This window comes from Aotus nancymaae, unplaced genomic scaffold, assembly GCF_030222135.1.
Source record: "Aotus nancymaae isolate 86718 unplaced genomic scaffold, 86718_ANA_hifiasm-v0.15.2.pri h1tg000057l, whole genome shotgun sequence".
Taxonomy (NCBI): domain Eukaryota; kingdom Metazoa; phylum Chordata; class Mammalia; order Primates; family Aotidae; genus Aotus; species Aotus nancymaae.
In genome coordinates, this window is record NW_026988471.1 from 68,730,156 (window position 1) to 68,749,882 (window position 19,727).

Here is a 19,727-nt window from a genome sequence, read left to right on the forward strand (position 1 = left end):
TTGTTTTTCTGTTATGCTCCAGTTCGTTTTTATCCACTGTTTCTTCTGCCTGGAATACTCTTACTCCTCCATAGAATGCACCCCCCAACCTCCACCCCACCCAACAAGCTTCTACTCAGGCACAAATAATATTTACTCTCTAATGATCCCCCTCTAACCTTGGGCAATAAATCTGTACCTTCTTCATGCTCTTAATATCACAAACTACAAATTATTAATATTATCATAATTAACTGTATTATAATTTTTATTTATGTCTAGTTCCCTACTAAACTCAGGTCTTGGATATCAAGGATGTGTTTTATTAGTCTTATTTACATTTATTTATTATATTTGTTTCATTATTTTATTATGTATTATATATATTATTATTGTCCCCAATTTCTAGGCACTTCATGTTGTAAGTGAATACATGAATAAATGTATTGTATTGCTATTATTTAGAATTAGGAAACTAATAATAACATATTTATTACAACTTGAGATAACAGTGTTTCTCTTAGTTGATTAAGGTTTTTAAACTAAGGAACCAAATAAAGACTTAACTGATAAAATTCTACAGCCATTTTCTATTAAATGTTGATTTTACATAGTTACACTGTATGAAAAATGGTTTGCATGTGAAACAAGTAATACTAAGTGGTAGGTGATATTAAGTCATATATTATTTACAAAAATAATAGATTTTAACTTATTTTCCTTAGTAGTTAGACTTTTACATTTTGGGTTTTTTTTTTTTTTTTTTTTTTGGCAAATAGAATTTTGCATTTTTTTTTTTTTTTTTTCCTCTTCACTGGTTTGTCTGAGCCCTAATAAAAGTAATCCAGAAGTCAGGGCAATAAGTGAAACATAGAAGATACTAATTTTTTTTTTTAATCTAGCGACAGTAATGGACTAAATTTAATCAACACATTTTATCTGTACCACAAAAATTTATTTTTAAATCTGGTAGCAACATTTTCTGTTTTTAACTCATGGTTTTTTTTTATTAGTTGCATATTTTCTATGATTTAAAATATGTTTTAAATATATTCACGTTTTATATATATTTTTAGGCCTCAAGAAATCAATAAAGAAGAACTAGAGGGAAATAGCATGAGGTGTGGTAGGAAGCTTGCCAAAGATGGTGAAGTAAGTATGGGTTGTGACTGTTAATATTCTCATACAAATTGTATTATCAGCACATCCTGCACTTGTAAGTAACAATCATGACACTTGTCACATCTCACAAGAGCTTGTTTGATACACTTTCTGTAGCATGATCTGAGCAAGGAGTTATAGCCACCACACGCACTAGTGTTTGATTACTTAGACTTGTATGAGACTGCTGAACTTAAATTTTGAGTTCAGATTAAAGATGCAAGAAGAGGGTCCCTTAGCAATCCAGAAATTAAGATAAAGAAGAAATTATGAGGGATCTGTTCCATAGTCTTAAAAGTGATTCTGTGTTACAGTTATCCTAAATCAAAGACATTCAAATTCGTTGATTGTTACCCACATTAGGAGTTACCTTTCCTCCGCCAGGTGGAATGGCTCACATCTATAATCTCAGCACTTTGGAAGGCTGAGGTGGATCATTTGAGGCCAGGAGCTCAAGACCAGCATGGCCAACATGGTGAAACCCTGTCTCTACAAAAAATACAAAAGTTACCCAGGCATGGTGGTGCACACCTGTAAGCCCAGCTACCAGGGGCGCTGAGGCATGAGAATCCTCTGAACTCAGGAGGTGGAGGTTGCAGTGAGCCAAGATCATGCCGCTGCACTCCAGCCTGGGCGACAAAGTAAGACTCCATCTCAAAAACAAAAGTTACCTTTTTTTTATTACCACCCAATGTATATAAGTGAAAGAAAAGTATTTAAAAACAATACTTACCCCAGTGCATCCAAAGATTCTTTTTTCTATTTAATACTTTTATTTATTTATTTATTTTTAGAGATAGGCTCTCCCTCTGTCACCCAACCTGGAGTGCAGGGGCATGACCACAGCTCATGGCAGCCTTGACCTCCTAGGCTCAAGTGCTCCTCCCATCCCAGCCTCCCAAATAGCTGGGATTACAGGCATGAGCCACCATGCCTAGCCATCTGTTTAATATTTTTTTTTTAATCTGATTGCATCCTGTTAAATTGATTTTACAATCCACTAATGGGACATGAACTACATTTTTAAACACTCCCCCCAAGTAATCATAATTTTTATTTTTAAAAAATCAGCCTTATATAGATACCCATTTGATTATTTTTCTCCCAAACTTTTCCTCATTTTGACTTTATTTTTAATTTTTAAAAGTTGATTGTTTTATATTTGCATTGACTGACTGACTGACAGTGTCTCACTGTGTTGCCCAGGCTGGAGTGCGGAGGCACAATCATCGCTCACTGTAGCCTCAAAACTCTGGACTAAAGCAATCCTCCTACCTCAGTCTCCGGAGTAGCTGAGACTACAGGCATGTGCCACCACACCTAGCTAATTTTATTTTTTGCTTTTTGTAGAGATGGGGGTCTCCCTATGTTGCCCAGGCTGGTCTCGAATTCCTGGGCTTAAGAGATCCTCCTGCCTTAGCCTCCCAAAGTGCTGGGATTATAGGCATGAGCCACCACACCCAGCCTATGTTTGCCTTTATATTATGATAAATGTTCAGGGTATAAAAGAATAGTTTTCTTCAGTCCACATTCTTCCTTGTTGCTGCTTCCAGATCTTCTTGTTACTTTGAAGCAAATGCTCCTACTATACTACCTATTACCCTTATTGTGGCCATAATTCACTGAGCTCACTGCCTTGCCTTGCCTTTCTTTCTTTTTTTTTTTTTTTTTGAGACAGGGTCTCTCACTCTGTTGCCCAGGCTGAGGGTCTGTCACTCTGTCGCCCAGGCTGGAGTGCGGTGGCACGATCATGACTCATTGCAACCTTAACTTCCTGGGCTCAAGTGATCCCCCGACCTGAGCCTCCAAAGTAGCTGGGACTACAAGCACGCACCATCACACCTGACTAATTTTTTAAAATTTTTTGTGGAGACAGGGTCTTACTCTGTTGTCCAGGCTGGTATCTAACTCCTGGGCTGAACTCCTGGGTTCAAGTGGTCCTCCTAACTTGCCCTCCCAAATTGTTGAGATTACAGGTGTGAGCCACCACGCCCACCCCTCACTTCCCTTCTTTACCACTACTGTTATTATCAGTCTTGATGATTTCAATATCTCTATTCCCTGACCTTCCTTCCCCCATGTTCTTGTGCTCCACCCTACCTCAGGCATCCATTCCCATGAACATACCCTCAATTTTTGCATTACTAATTACTACATCACTTTCAAAATCTCCATTTCAGGCATCCTGTTTTCAGACCCCACCTTGTCTTTCTAGCTCATTCTCTCTAACACCTGGACTCCCAACTATTTTTTAACCCCATTTGGATATACAATACATTGTTTTTACAACCTTTTCCTATCGCCTTTCTCACATTTCTAATTCTTTTCCTGATTTATATTTTATGTTCCATCTTAAAATTGGTCCCTTGCTTATACTCTTAACTTTTCTTTTTTCTCTTTGACATGTTAAACTCAGCTGGCTAAACTTCAGCTCTTGTTAAACTTGCACTCCATGCTTGCATCCAGACAGATGAATGTGACTAAAGACAAACACCATACCCCATTGAGTTCTACTTGAATGTGGTAACCATAAACTTCAAGTAGGTTAGCATCGTAATCTGTCTACATTTCCCTAGTGAATTGATCCTCCCACTAGCTGAGGTAACTCATACTTTCTCTCCTCAAAAGGGTAATGCTCCCACCCTTATTCTTATCTGATGGCCTTGCTGCCTACTATAATGAAAAGAGAATCTGTACATCCTGTTACTAGTAATTCTGCCAATCTACCTACATCTATAGCTGTGCGCTATGGTTTTCCTCTTATTAGAATAATGAACTGCCTACTTCTATCTTAGTCCATTCCCTTTCTTTGTACTGGACTCTATCCATGCTCACCTATTCAAAAGCTTTGCTTCAACCAGGCACAGTGGTTTGCACCTGCAGTTCCAGCTACTTGGGAGGTTTAGGTGGAAAGATTGCTTGAACCCAGGAGTTTTGAGTTCAGCCTGGGCTATATATATAGGAAGACCCTGTCTCTTAAAAAAAAAAAAGCTTTGCTCCTACAGTTGCCACCTCTACTAGGGCAGAAACTGTATTTTATTTACCACTGTGATTCTGTTGCTTAGAGGAATGACTGGCATATAATATTTGCTCCATAAATATCAGTTAAATACTGAATTGCAATTCAGGTGTCAGCTAAACACTTGAAGCCCTAACTACTTCTCTGTATCACACCACCTTATCTGATATGCTCACATTAACTATTAGCTGATAGAATAAACAAACTTGTGAACTCATGATGATATTTAAAATAACCCAATTGTGTGTCTGTTGGATAATTACTTAAGGTATTTTGAGTATTTTTAAAGCAAGGTGGATCTTAATGGGTTCTTAATTACCCCCATCTAGACTCTTAAGTTCTCTAAGCTATATACCCGCTTAGAGTTACAGTGAAAAGCCTTATTATTTATGGTAGAATTGCATTGTGGAGATATAAGGAAACTGATCATGAAGAAAAAATTAACTTAGAGAATTATGATCATAAGGGCAGCTTTTCTGGCTTAGATATATAGTTCTGGGTGGTAAGCCTTAAGAAAAAGGCACTGACAAAAAGTCGACCACCCATGAGGGAAATACTTGGAATGGGTTAGAGACAAAAAGACATTTTGAATTTTTTATTTTTGACTTGCTAATATGATAAAGTGAAATGTGTCTATTTTTTTATTTAACTGAAATAAGTTTTTTTTATTTAACTGAAATAAAAACTCTTCTTTTGTGTTTTTTAGTACTGCTGGCGTTGGACAGGTTTTAACTTCGGCTTCGACCTACTTGTAACTTACACCAATCGATATGTCATTTTCAAACGCAATACGCTGAATCAGCCATGTAGCGGATCTGTCAGTTTACAGCCTCGAAGGAGCATAGCATTTAGGTAGGCTGAGATTTCCCCAGCCCACCCCTTCTCACTCCAGAGGAAATATAAGAAATAAAACCTTGCTGGCTGCAGCGGCTGACCCTGTAACTCCAGCACTTTGGGAAGCCGAGGTGGGCAGATCACCTGAGGTCAGGAGTTCAAGACCAGTCTGACCAACGTGGAGAAACCCTGTCTCTACCAAAAATACAAAATTAGCTAGGCGTGGTGGTGCACGTCTGTAATCCCAGCCACTCAGGAGGCTGAGGCAGGAGAATGCCTTGAACCTGGGAGGTGGAGGTTGCGGTGAGCCAAGATTGCACCGTTGTTCTCCAGCCTGGGCAACAAGAGTGAAACTCCGTCTCAAACAACAAAAACAGCAACATTAGTAGAACTTTGGATACAGTATATGTGGGAGTGGTAGGAAATGAAGAGGCTCCATTCCTATGAAATGTATTATTAGTAATCAGAATCATAAGATCTAGTATGTCAGGGAGAATGAATAGATTGGAATATATACCAGTAGGGAATATCAGCGTTAAAGCTGTCGCCTTGTTGCTATTCCTAGCAAATAAAAGGTCCAAACTGTAGAAATATGTAGCAAGGTATGTTTCCAGGAAAACATGTATTATCCTTAACTTTTTAAAGGATTTAATATGTCAAACTTTGCCCAATAGCTGTTGGCAATCTTTTTCTGAGAGAAGCTGACAAATTGGACAATAGCTTAATGAACGTATGGTTTAAAAGTAATGTATTTATACTTAACACCAAATACAAAAATTAAAATGGATCAGGGAGCTAAGCATAAGAACTAAAACTATGAGACTCTTAGAAGAAAACATTGGGGGAAAACTTCATAACAATTGATTTCGCGGTGATTTCTTCCGTAAGACACCCAAGCGCAGGCAACAAAAGAAGCAACAGATAAAATTGGACTTCATCAGAATCACAAACTGGTGCATCAGAGGGCAGTGTCAAGACAGTGAAAAGGCAACCCAGGGAATGAGAGAAGATATTTGTAACCATACATTTGACAAAACATTAATATCCAGAATATATAGAAAGCTCCTACAACACTATAATTTAAAAAGAAAACTCAACTCAAAAATGGGCCAAATACTTGCATAAACATTTCTCCAGAGAAGATATACAAATATCTAATAAACACATGAAAAGATATCCAACATTACTAATTAGGAAAATACAACGAAACCACAGTGAGCTATCGCTTCACATCTATTAGGATGGCTATTAGTAAAAACAAAATAGAAAAAAAAAGTGTAACAGGTGTCGGCAAGGATGTGCATTGCTTAGAACCCTTGTGTGCTGCTCATGGCCATGTAAAATTGCACAGCCACTATGGAAGATGGCATGATGCTTCCTCAAAAAAATTAAACAGAGTTACCATATGATCCAGAAATTTCTCTTCCGAGTGTGGATCCAGAAGAATTGAAAATAGGGACTTAAACAGATATTTTTATAAACTTCTGATCATAACAGCATTATTCAAAATAGCCAAAAGATGGAAGCAACCCACATGTTCACTGACAGATGTTAGATAAACAAAATGTGGTATATATATAAAATAGAACATTATTTAGCCTTGAGAAGGAAGGAAATTCTGATACAAGCTAAACATGGATGAACCTGGAAGACATACCAAGTAAAATAAGCCACACACAAAAGCACAAATACTATAAAATTCCATTGGTATCAGTTACGTAGAGTAGACAAATTCATAGGTACAGAGAGTACACTGGTGGTTGCCAGGGCCTGAGGGAAGGGAAAATGGGCTGTTAGTGTTTAATGGGTAAGGAGCTTCAGCAAGGGAAAATTAAAATGTTCTAGAGATGGATGGAGAACAATGTGGAAATGTATTTAATGCCACAGAACTATATACTTTAAAATGGTCAAAATGATAAATGTTCTGTATATTTTACCACAATAAAAACATTGTAAATTGTTTCTCTGAGACAGAGTCTCACTCTGTTGTCCAGTCTAGAGTACAGTGGAGCAGTCTCAGCTCACTCCGCCTCCCGGATTCGAGCAGCTCTCTGCCTCAGCCTCCCAAATAGTGGGATTGCAGGCACCTGCCACCACGACAGCTAATTTTTATATTTTTAGTAGAGATGGGGTTTCGCCATCTTGGCCAGGCTGGTCTTGAATTTCCAACCTTGTGATCTACCCACCTCGGCCTCCCAAAGTGCTGGGATTATAGACATGAACCACCGCACCCAGCCTATAAATTATTTCTCTTGACCAGATATGTATAATAGCACAGGCTTGTCACTGAATGCAGTCAGATTACAGTTTGAAAAGACTTTCTAAAAGTATTTTATCAAAGAAAAAACATAGAGGAAAAAGTAAGTATGAAAGTGAGGGAGGGCTTGTTTAATCTGTGGTTTAATAATCTTGTGTTTATTTATTATTTATTTATTTAATCCTAGATTACGTTTGGCTTCTTTTGATAGTAGTGGAAAACTAACATGTAGTAGAACAACTGGCTATCAAATACTTACCCTTGAAAAAGATCAGGTATGTTCGATTATCTTCTGGTGTAACATTATAATATTTGTCTTTTGAATCTGCTTTTCAAAATTCTTAAGTAGAATTAACATTAAAGTGATGGCATTTTGACCTAAAAGTTGGTTTGAAAGTCTTTTGAAGGTAAAGATGAAAGTACCACATTCACTTGTGCATAATTGACCCCATCTCAATGGAAGCATAATTGGGACAAAGAAAGAAAACATGATTTGAGGGGCAGGGAAAAGCTGATTATAAGGAAATAATCGTTTAGCCTGAATAGCATCTTTAGCACTAAAATTCATTCCTATAATTTTAGGAATCTTAAGTGCCTTATCCATTGTGTATATAGTGCATTTATTTATACATTCACAGCAGGCATCTTGAAGACAATACTGTATGTCTCCATAGCTCCTGAATATCATAGGAGCATTATTCTCTAGCCCATTAGGTTTGTAAGATAGCAAACCCTGTAATGTTCCCCAGATTATCTCCAAAGCCATTTATTCATTCATACATCACACACAGAGAAGTTTCAAAGTGTCATGATGAGAAGGTAGCTCATTTTTAAAAGTAAAATTGAGAGCTGTTAAAATATTGAGGAAGTTTATTAAAACTAATCATCATTCCAAAGGGTATAATGTTTTATTAAAGGATTCAGAGCCTGTTATAGTTACGTAAATTATGGGAAGTTAGTAGTTTTCCTCAGACTGAAGAGACTGTCATAGAACATCCTTAGTATTGCAGGTAACCCTGGAAGTGATCATTGTAACTTCACATGCTCTATATGAGAACTTCTTCAACAGCATTCTTACAGAGGGTCATCCACCCGTTTGTTGAAACTATAGCTGACCGTCTTACATGAAAGGTAGTATGTAGGAATGTCCATTTCAAGGCAGATATATAATGAGAAAGTCAAATCTCCATCAGAGTTCTCTGTTGGTCCTTCTTGTACCCTCTGCAGCTGAATAGACAATGACTATCTTTATGTTCTACCTGAAACTTCATGAAAAATACTGTCATGGCTCAAACCCAGCCAGAGACTTATAAAAGCACCAAGCCAAGATAATAGTTGTATTCCAAATGTTCCTTCAGCAAACATTTGTATCCTCACCGTGTGCTTGGTTCTCAGCTAGGAGTAGAAGAAATAAAGACAGGCTTTTGTTAATATAGCCTAGTGTAAGAAGCATGATAGAATGAGCTCAGAGTGCAACTTTGAGGGAGAAGACGCTAACCTGTAACTGAGCAGTTGCGGGAGTAGGGGGTGGTTATTAGAGGAAGAGAAAGAAAGACAGCTCAGGGAAAACATCCTCTCCTGGAAAAGTGTTAAAGTGAATGCATACCTGAACCAAGCCTCAAATGATGAGTAGGATGCAAGCAAGGGAATACACGGGTCATTCAAGAAATTGAAAGATAGTTGGAAGAGTTCAGTATAACTAGAGCCAGGGCATGAGGACTGTGGATGGAGTTTAGAAGATTTACTTTGGGAGTTGTGTATTTGTTTTATATAGGTTATAGATGTAGAAAAAATAGAAAATATAACAGCTGAAACAACAATCATATATGTACCACTCAGATACATTACTGAGTTTTTCCTTCACCTGTATCTTTTTTGAAAAATTGGATCGTACTAGGTTAGCTATTTTGTAACCTGCTTTTTTTTTAATGATGAAAAAAGTATATATGTATTTAGAATTTGCCAGCAGGATTCAACTTAAATGATCCCAATTTTTTGGCAACATCTAAAAGGAGCATGCTCAGGAGCCAGTTGAACATAGGCTTTTTTCTCTCCATCAGGTCTGATCACGGTGTTGATCTTGGCCACATCAGTGTCACAGAGCTCCTCCACAGCCTATTTGATCTTATGCTTTTTGGCCTCAACAGCCACAATGAACACAAGTGTGTTGTTGTCCTCTGTCTTCTTCATGGCCAACTCAGTGGGCAGGGAGAACTTGTTGGTCGCCCAGTGGTCAGGCCTGGGGGAGAGGCAAAATACGGTCACCTGGCCTGGGCCCAGGAGAAGGAAGGGTTGGCCCTCTTTCAGCGCCCAAGGCTGGGAGAGCCTAGACACATCAAACAGTGAGGTAGCAATTGTAACCTGCTTTTTTTTTTTTTTCGCTTTGTAGTACATAGCTTTTCTTGTCAATAAATATATATTCATAGCATCATTTTTATGAACTGCAATATATTAGTTGTTTTAGCTATACCATAATTTAGATAATTCCTCTTTATTGGATAAAGTGGCCATTTTTCTCATTACTATAAGAAATACACATATCTTTGTTCATTTTTCTGATATTTTTAAAGCATAAATTCTAAGAAGAAGAATTGAGATAGAGTCTTGTTCTGTCACCGAGACTGGAGTGCACTAATGTTTGTATTTTTAGTAGAGACAGGGTTTCACCATGTTAGCCAGGCTGGTCTTGAACTCCTGGCCTCAAGTGATCCACCTGCCTTGGCCTCCCAAAGTGCTAGGATTACAGGTGTGAGCCACTGCACCCAGCCCTTAATTTTCATTTCTTTGGTTACTGGTATTGTTGGGGTTTTTTATGCTTATTGAACATGATGTCTCATGTAAACTGACAGTTTATATTGTTTGTTTAATTTTTTATTAAAATAGTCATTTTTTTCTTACTAATTTTTAAGTTTTTTCTTGTACTTTTTTTTTTAAAGACAGGTTGCCACTCTGTCACTCAGGCTGGAGTGCAGTGATGCAATCTTGGCTCACTGCAGCCTCCACCTCCTGGGCCCAAGCTTTCCACCCACCTCAGCCTCACAAGTAGCTGAGACTATAGGCTCACACCACCACACCCCGCTAACTTTTTTGTATTTTTTATATAGAGACTAGGTTTTGCCACGTTGCCCAGGCTGGTCTGGAATTCCTGGCCTCAAGCAATCCACCTACCTCAGCCTCCCAAAGTGCTGGGATTACAGGCATGAGCCACCATGCCTGGACAGGTTTTACATTTTTGTCATTTGTCTTTTCAACCTTCAAAACAATCTATCTTTTTCTTTTATGATCCTTTTTTTTTTTTTTTTTGGTGTGATCCTTAGGCCCCCTTATTCTTACTAGGATTATATAAATAGTCACCTATATATTTTTCTGTTCTTTTTATGGCTTAGTTTTTTACTTTGGAGTATTTGATGATATATCTGAAATGTACCAGATATATCAATGCATTTAAAATGCCTTATCAGACACAAAATACTTATAAACTTGCTTTCATTTCTGGACTTCTGTTTTATTGATTTCTTTGTTATGAGGACAAGGCATTGTTTTAATCAGGCTAACTTTAAGATGCATTTTAATATTTAGTAATGCAAAACCACCTTCATTATTCAACAATGATTTTTTCAAAAATCTCTCAGTTCTTTGTGCATGATTATTCTCCTGTATGGGATGTAGAATCAGCTTGTCAAGTTTCCTTTCAAAAATTCCTATGGGGATTTTAATTTATATGATTAAATATATAGAGTAGTTTGTGGAAAATTGATATCTTCCTTTCTGGAATATGATATTTTCTATATTTATTTAGGTCTTCTCTTCTGTCTCTTTCTAAAATTTGTAGTTTTTCCCATATTGTTCCTGTATATTTCCTGGAAGTATAATGCTTTGTATTTTACATTTCAATTGCTAATGTGAAATGAATCATTTGTTCTAATAGTTTTTGATGATGTAAAAGTTAGTGATTTTCATATATTTATTTTGTAACTATCCATCTTACAAGACCATGCTAAATGGATTTGCACCATAGAAGGTTCCCTCAGACAGCAATATGTAGGAAGGATTAAAGGTATGATAATGGCAAGAAAACAATTTATTGATTATATAGCTATAACTCAGATAAAAAGTGATGAGAACCTTAAAGAATGTAGCAGTGAAGATGAAAATATTGATGGGTTCTGGAAATCAAGTAGTGCAATTGAAAATTTGATTCTTAATCGTGTGTGTGCATGAGGAAATGTCAGATGGTTTTTGGTTTTCTGGTTTGGGCAATTTGATTTATAGTAGTGGTTTTACCTGAGATTTGAATTATAGGAAGGAAAATGAACATGACGCAGTGTTGGTGATGGTGAAGAGATGATAAATTCCGTTTAGGGCATATTTAATTTGAGAGCATCAAGGTGAAAATTTGATAGGCTAGTGAATAAATGGATTTGGAGTTTGCAAGTAATGCCTGAACTAGAAATAATAATTGGATGAGATAACTTACAGGAAATGTGTAGGGAATATGACAGGATAGAACTCTAAGGACCAATGGTATTTAAGAGATGGGCAAAAAAGGTAACCTGGTGAGACATTCGAAAGCTGGGATGGGGAATCAAAGCCAAATTGCAGGCTTGGCATGGTAGCTCATGCCTGTAATCCCAGCACTTTGAGAGGCCAAGACAAGAGGATTGCTTAAGACCAGGAGTTTAAGACCAGCCCTTGAAACATAGCAAAACCCTATCTATGCAAAAAAATTAAAAAATTAGCCAGGCATGGTGGCAGGTGCCTGTAGTCCCAGCTACTCGGAAGCTGAGGGAGGAAGATCGCTTGAGCCTGGGAGGCTGAGACTGCAATGAGCCATGATCGTACCACTACACTCCAGCCTGGGTGACAGAATGAGACCCTCTCCCAAATCAAAAACAGATCAACAAAAAACACTGCCAACAACAATACCCAGAAATTTATTTTTTTAAGCCAAATTGTAAGAATGAAAGTGGAGGTGGCCCAGAAAGAAAGGAAGGGTTAGATAGTAGCCAGTGGTTGAGGGTTTGAATTTCAGTTACTTTATAATTAAGTGAAGATTTCCAATAGTGAGTTGTATTTATGGATCTTGGAATTTAGACATTTAAGATAGAATGTGGGGGAGTAATAGAGGAATAGTATAGAATAAGTTGCAAAAACCTCAAACAAGGATCTATTATACATAGAGATGAACAACTAATTTTCTGGAAGTAGAAATGGAGACCTAGGAAGATGCTGCTGCTCTGCTGCTGCAATAGGTGGGCTCCACAGCTTCCATCATAGTGGAATAAGGAAAATGGAACTTTGCTATAAATGTACTTCAATGCAAATGGAGATGCAGACTGAACCTTTAGGTGAAGCAACAGATTTGATGAAGCTAGGATTTGATCTATCCTGTTTAGAAATGGAGAGTGGAGATTAATACAATTTAATATTGAAGAATTGGTATCAGCCAAGTGATACCCACATGGCTTCCTTCTTTCTCCAGAGTTGACCCTTTGACTTACTCTTCCCTGTCTCAATCTTAACTATATTCAAATTAGCCTTAGAAGGCTAATCTTCCTCCGAGCCTTTTATCTTGATTTTTATCATCAGATATACATATCATCAAAGCATTTGTCCTCAACAAATTTAGTAAATGTGCCTTCACCCAGATTATTGATATAAATGTTGACTAGCTCAGGATGTCTTAAGCTTCTAAAGACCAACCATGCTTTGGCATCATTCCTTTCTGGTGATGCCAAAAAGTCTAGGTGATGGCCTCACCTGATTTTATTCACGGATGTCTTTTTTAAATACCACTTTTCCTCTTACAGAGAGAGAGAGAGAGAGATTGTGTGTGTGTGTGTGTGTGTGTGTGTGTGTGTGTGTGTGTGACATTTGTACTCTCTACCTTCTTTATTCAAATTTATCTTCTTGTTTCGTCAACACAGAAGCTGTGTCCAGTGAGTCTGCTTCAGTCACTCAAATATTCTAGTTTTAGTCCATCTTCATTCAGGAATACATGCCTCAGTAAAAAATTAAAACTTTGGCTATTAACAGTGTGTAATAGTATATTATCCAAAATAAATAAAGTAAAGTATAACTAATGCATACTATTTCAGAGAATATATCCCAGGCATTTAAAACATAGGAATTCTCATTTTAGTGTTTCCTCTTTTACTCTGAGGATTGATTCTGTTTACTAAATGCTTCTATTAAAGGATATGTGAGGTTCCAAACAGAGCTGTATAGCATCAGGGATGTTACATTTGTGTAGCTTCAGCTCCTGTCTCTGGGAGTTCTGAGCATTCTTGTGTTTGTTGACGTAACTGAACCTGAAATTGCTTTTCCTTGATAATGTATTTTTATGTTTCAGGAGACAAATTACATGCTTGTCGTAGGGACAGTGGGAAATCTTAAACAGTAGTAGGAACCCTGCTTTTTGGTGATAATGACTCCCAACCTTCATCCCAGTGATTTGCTGTACCCAAGGGGCATCAGAAATTGAAACCAATTCAGGAGGCTGAGGCGGGAGGATGAGGCAGGAAGATCACTTGAGCCCAGGAGTTCAAGGCCAGCTTGGGCAATATAGAAAGACCCTGTCTCATTTTTAAAAAAAAGTAATTAATTTTTTTAAAGGAAATAGAATGTTTAAAAAATTGAAGCCAAGTGAGAAGTTTATGTATTTCTAGGCATTGTATCTTTTCACAAAATATGTAAGTACTTGACAGAAATTTTTACAATAATGAAAATAATTACCATTATTCAGTACTTAATATATAACTGGCTTTGTGAAACCCTCTGTGCATTGTCTCATGTAATCCTCCTGTAAGTCAGATACTCATATTGTTCCCATCTTAGAGTGAGGAAACTGTATTTAACAAGGTCACACAGCTAGTGAGTGGGAATTTGGAGAGTGGAGATGTGGATCTCAGACTCAGGACACTATCTCCTTTGGTTTATTCAGTTCAACAGTTTGGTTTTTTGTTTTTATTTTTAAGATATTGCTATCTAATTGTCATTAATCTACAAATCTTGTCTTATAGGAACAAATAGTGATGAACTTGGACAGCAGGCTTCTGATCTTCCCTTTATATATCTGCTGTAACTTCTTGTATATATCACCAGAAAAAAGAATTGAAAATAATCATCAACCAGAAAATGCAGAAAACTGAAGGTCTCATCAGTTGGAAACATTAGCACTTTGAAAACTTTTTAGGCCAGCTTTAATTTAATGGCCCTACTGATATTCACATCTAAGGTGACTAACAATGACAAAGGCCTTACAAACTGTACGGACAATACAGAAGATTATTCTTATCCTCAGTGTGTTTCTATGCATATATGAAAAAATATTTTAAAACCAAGAAAATATCTGTCAAACCATTTCTGTTAGAAAGATGTCAACTCGTGCTTTTAATTTAGCATCAGTAGAAGATTGCTGTAGGTAAATCTCACGTTTATCTGCAACAACATATAAATTTAATTTTTAGCTTAAACTTTGTTTCTACCCTATGTTAGTGGACCTCAGTTATCCATCTGTAAATTTATTTTTATTTGGCTAAAATAATCTAAAAGAATAATTTGGATGGCCAATTAGAAATGCTCTTTTCAGTTGGTGCATTTAAAGCTTTCCTTTAATGTTTTCATCTGCTCATTATGATTCCTCCTTTTAGTCTAATATCTTTCCAGTCCATACTTGTTTTTAATCATTAAATACTTTCTTCCTGGTTTTGGAAACTAAGCTGAGAAACTTTGTTTAAACTTAAGCATTGTCATGCTATTTTTTTTAAATTTGGCTTTCCTAGGATTTTAAGAACAATGAAAGTTAGCTTCATACCTTCAAATGACCTTGAATGAGGGAAAAATCCATTTGTTTCCAAGGATATTTCTTGCCTTACATGGTCTTTTCTTTGATAGTCTGTACACCTTTATTATTAGGTTTTGAATTATTTATGTACCAGATATTATAGTTTTAAACATTTTAATATTCTCTAATCTTTAGAATTACTTCTGTCCAAATTTTAGTTGGGAACTTCGTTTCCTGCTTAAGCTCAGGACTTTATACCCTCTGAATTCAGTGCCTTTGAGTTACACATGCTAATAGAAATTTCATAGTAAATGTAAATAAGGTCAGAGATTCTACTATAGAAGTTCGATGAAGCATTAATATAAAAATGGAACTTATTTTTGTCAAAAATGAGATGTACACTTGTCATGATTTATATATTTTGACCTTTTGTGTTAATTGCTGCTTTGAAAATAGCCATGTTCATTTTCTTTCCAGTTAGAGTAAGTACTTCTGTGGTTAATGTATAGTTTTATTATGGTTTTTAATGTAGGAATCAAGTTTATGTGTCTGTGCAAATAATAAATGCCCATTTGGAAAAAGAATAAATAATCTCTTATATAAAATGGACCAAACCCCCCCTTAATTGAAACCAAAATTTTTTTTCTTTCTAGTTAGATTTTTTTCCAACTCCTTTTAACTTTTGGAATCTATTAAGAATTTTTTTCTTTCTTAATGATATGTCCATAGGTTCATAAATTGCTTTTCTTTTAAAATTCATCCACTTGGTTTAACTTAAAGGAACCTTCTAAATGCCTCACCCTTGACCCCCAGAGCTGGAATTTAAATGTATCTAATACAGTGATTTGGCCATTATCAAGAGGTTACATTTTAGCTGGGCATCAGCTGGGTGTAGTGGCTCACACCTGTAAGCCCAGCACTTTGGGAGGCCGAGGAAGGAGGATCATTTGAGGTCAGGAGTTTAAGACCACCCATGGCAAACCTCGTGAAGCCCCATCTCTACAAAAAATACAAAATAAAAATTAGCCAGGCATAGTGGCACAAGCCTGTAATCTCAGCTACTCAGGAGGTTGAGGCAGGAGAATCACTTGAACCTGGGAGGGAGGCAGAGGTTGCAGTGAGTGGAGATCATACCATTGCACTCCAACCTGGGCAACAGAGCGAGACTCCATCTCAAAAAAAAAGAAGAGGTTACATTCCTTATTTTAATATTTGGCTATATTAGGTCTCTTTCACTGGAAGCTATTGTTTTCTTTCTGTCTCATTACTATATAAGAGGTTCCTTACCCTTTCTTTATGTGTTGAAAAATATGTAAATGCGAAGCTTAAATTATTTGGATAATTTTTTGCAAATCTTGGAAGTAAAGATAATGTTTGAGTATATTAATGAATAAAATTAACTGTTTCATTTCACTTATATAAGTTAACTGGCCAAATTGGAGTTATATGTGGTTTCATCCAATGGTTCTGTTGTGGCCAAGTTGCTTATGTCATCCATAGACAGGATAATTCTTTCTTCAATCACAAGTAGGTTAATGTTCTTATTTGAGAAGTTGATAATTGTCAGCTAGTAATTCACATTGGTAGTAAAGATGTCCTTTTATTTTCTTACCAAATACTTTGATGTGTTTGTATAGTTTGTTCTTTTCAATAGAAATCTTTTCATTACAGTGTTAATAGTGTAAGCTAAAGTATTGTATAAACTATGGTTTATGAAAGCTTTGTGTTTTGTTAACTTTTGTCTTACAGCCTCTACTGTTTTTTATTCTAGGGCTAGAAAACAATATTTACATTTTAAGCATTATTTGTGTCTACCTATCAGTAAGGAAGAAGTCTTTAAGAAAATATGTCCTTGAGTTTCACACTAAGTTATTAAGGGATATGAATACCTTTCCTTTAAAAAAAAAAAAAAGTGGCTTGGCATGAAACTTACCAAGATAGGCAAAATCATGTGGAGAACAGTGGTAGTCACTGTTGTTTTTTTTTAACCAAGTGTTTCACAGCTAACATTTTATCTCATTTTAAGTCTTTGAATAGGATTACTGTCATATGTGGACAACTTTCAATGTCAAATGCAAAAATAGGGTTACTGAAGATCACTGTGGCCACTTAAGTGTAAGTTAATTAAAATTTTTAAAAAATTAAAATCAACTCTCTCAGTCACACTAACCACACTGTAAGTGCTCAGTAACTCATGTAGCTGGTGGCTACCATATTGGACAGTACAAATATAGAATATTCCCATTGCAGAAAGTTCTGATAGCTGATATAGAATATTGGACTAGTAATGGTTAAACTGTTTAAGATGAACCTGTGTAAAGAATAGAAAATATTAGAGCCAGGGGTACAAATGATAAGCATAGATGACTTGTCAATCACCTGAAATGTTCAAGCAATATGGACCCAGTCATGTGACTGGATTAAAAAAAAAAAAGGCACGGCACAACTCTCTCCTCAACCAGAGAATTTTAAATTCTTCCCAAGGTCTAAGGTACAGAGGTACAAACAGCAACAATCCTCAAAGGGCATCAGTCATTGTTAACTAGTGGTCAGACTATATCTAATTATGGAGCAGAATTACTCAACAGCGTGCATTCATACAAAATGTAAAGTAAAGGCTGGGCATGGTGGCTCACGCCCGTAATCTCAGCACTTTGGGAGGCCAAGGCAAGAGGATCTCTTCAGGCCAGGAGTTTGAGACCAGGCTGGGCAGCATAGCAAGACCCCATCTCTACAAAAAGTATTTTTTTTTTTAATGGCTGAAGCCAGACAGGATGACTCATGAACGCCTGTAATCCCAGCACTTTGGGAGGCCAAGGAGTGTGGATCACCTGAGGTCAGGAGTTCAAGACCAGCCTGGCCAACATGGTGAAACCCTGTCTATACTAAAAATACAAAAATTAACCAGGCATAGTGGAACATGCCTGTGGTCCCAGCTTCTCAGGAGGCTGAGGCAGGAGAATCGCTTGAACCCAGGAGGCAGAGGTTTCAGTGAGCCAAGATCACGCCACTGCACTCCAGCTTGGGTGACAGTGAGACTCCATCTCCAATGAATCAATCAATCAGTAAAAATGTGCTGGGTGTAGTCCTAGCTACTCAGTAGACTGAGGCAGGAGGATTGCTTGAGCCAACAGTTCAAGGCTGCAATGAGCTCTGATATACTCCAGCATGGGCAACAGAGTAAGACCTTGTCTCTTAAAAATAAATTATGGCTGGTAATTTTACATGAACTAGGACTGGCAGAGGTAAAAAAAAAAAAAATAAAACTTTCTAGGTTAACATAAAATTTCCTGGGTCAACAAAGACTTTTGGTTCAATCCCATAGGTTAGATGTGCATTTCCTTTAATATTTAAAATTGGTCACTTGGTTCTCCTTAAAAAGGAGTCTTCTCTTAAACTTCTCTGACATCACACTATTTCTAATTCTCTGACCACTCCTTGATCTCATTTTGTTTTCTTCCTCTGGCTATTTCCAGGCTCTTTTCTCTCCGGAGCCTGCACCAGGTGATTTCATGTACTCTCATGGCTTCAAATGACCATCTGTATTTTGATAATTCCTTTTTCTGTAGTTCCAACCTATATCTGTCTTCCAAGTTCCAGTTACACATCTAGTTGACATCTCTTCTTGAGTGTTCAAAATAGCATCTCAAGTTAGCTTGTCCAGATCTGCATGCATCTACTTTCCCGGGAATTTGTCTTGTATGCCTCATGTCAGCAAATGACGCTACTCAGTTGTGCAAGCCAGAAACCTAGATGTCATTCTCAAATCTTCCAACTCCCTCATGCTCTGCATCCAGAAATCACAACGTTCTTCTGGTTTTACCAACTCTATCTCAAATGCAGCCATTTCTTACCTTGCCCGCTGCCACCGTTTTAGTACAGACCACGATAATTTCCAACCTGGATTATTGCACCAATCTCCTGTGTTTTCCCCTCTAACTGAGTCTCCATATTGCCCAAAGAGTTATCTGCATAATTCAAATCTCTATTCTCCTATCCTTAAAATCTTGAAATTCTTTGAAGGTTCCCCATTTGCCCTCAGGATAACTCTTTACTATAGGTAACAAGTCTGTTTCAGCCTTGTCTTCACATCTCCACACTCTGCCCCTAAGGTGGCTGTCATACTTTTCCTTAGCTCTCTAAAGAGCCCATCCTGTCCCTCCTCGCTTCTTGCCCTTGCACATGAAGTCTCCTCAGCCTGGACAATCTCTTCCCCCTTTCCCCAGCACAGATGTCACCCTGTTTCACCTGGCTAGTTTCTGTTCATACTTTAGGTCTTGTTTGGACATTATTTACTCCCAGAAACTTTTCTTGACAACCCTTCCCATGGTATGTGCCCTTCTAATACTCTGTTCTTCCCCCATTAATGTACTTTCACACTGTTTACTTGTTTGTATCCCCCACCGGACTGCAAGCTACTCACGACTTGTGTCTTTTTCGTTGTTTAATCCTCTAATACATGTGGTGTGCAATAAATGTGTGAATAATGACAAACTGTAGTAATCATGCCTTTTTATTTTCCGACGTTTTGACATCTGGTTTCTTGCTAAGACTTCTCTTCCTAGGACTAATTCCTAGAGATAGCAAAAGATTCCCTTTGGAGCATGCCTTACATATACACACCAGCCAATCCAAATATATCCCCAGCTACCTCCTTTAACAAACTCTCACAAGCCAAACCAATATTCCCA

At 37.2% G+C, this 19,727-nt stretch overlaps 1 protein-coding gene across 2 annotated transcripts in view; it reads left to right on the forward strand.

Moving 5' to 3' along the window:
• The window catches only part of GMCL1 (germ cell-less 1, spermatogenesis associated), a 51,304-nt gene extending 34,550 nt beyond the window's left edge, over positions 1-16,754 (forward strand). For both annotated transcript variants that reach the window (XM_012433961.3, XM_012433962.3), the window contains 4 exons: positions 1,056-1,131; positions 4,866-5,011; positions 7,438-7,525; positions 14,273-16,754. In XM_012433961.3, the coding sequence (XP_012289384.1) occupies positions 1,056-1,131; positions 4,866-5,011; positions 7,438-7,525; positions 14,273-14,401 (439 nt within the window). In that variant the 3' untranslated portion in view covers positions 14,402-16,754. The remainder of the gene's footprint in view (positions 1-1,055; positions 1,132-4,865; positions 5,012-7,437; positions 7,526-14,272) is intronic.
• Positions 16,755-19,727: the final 2,973 nt, after the last annotated feature.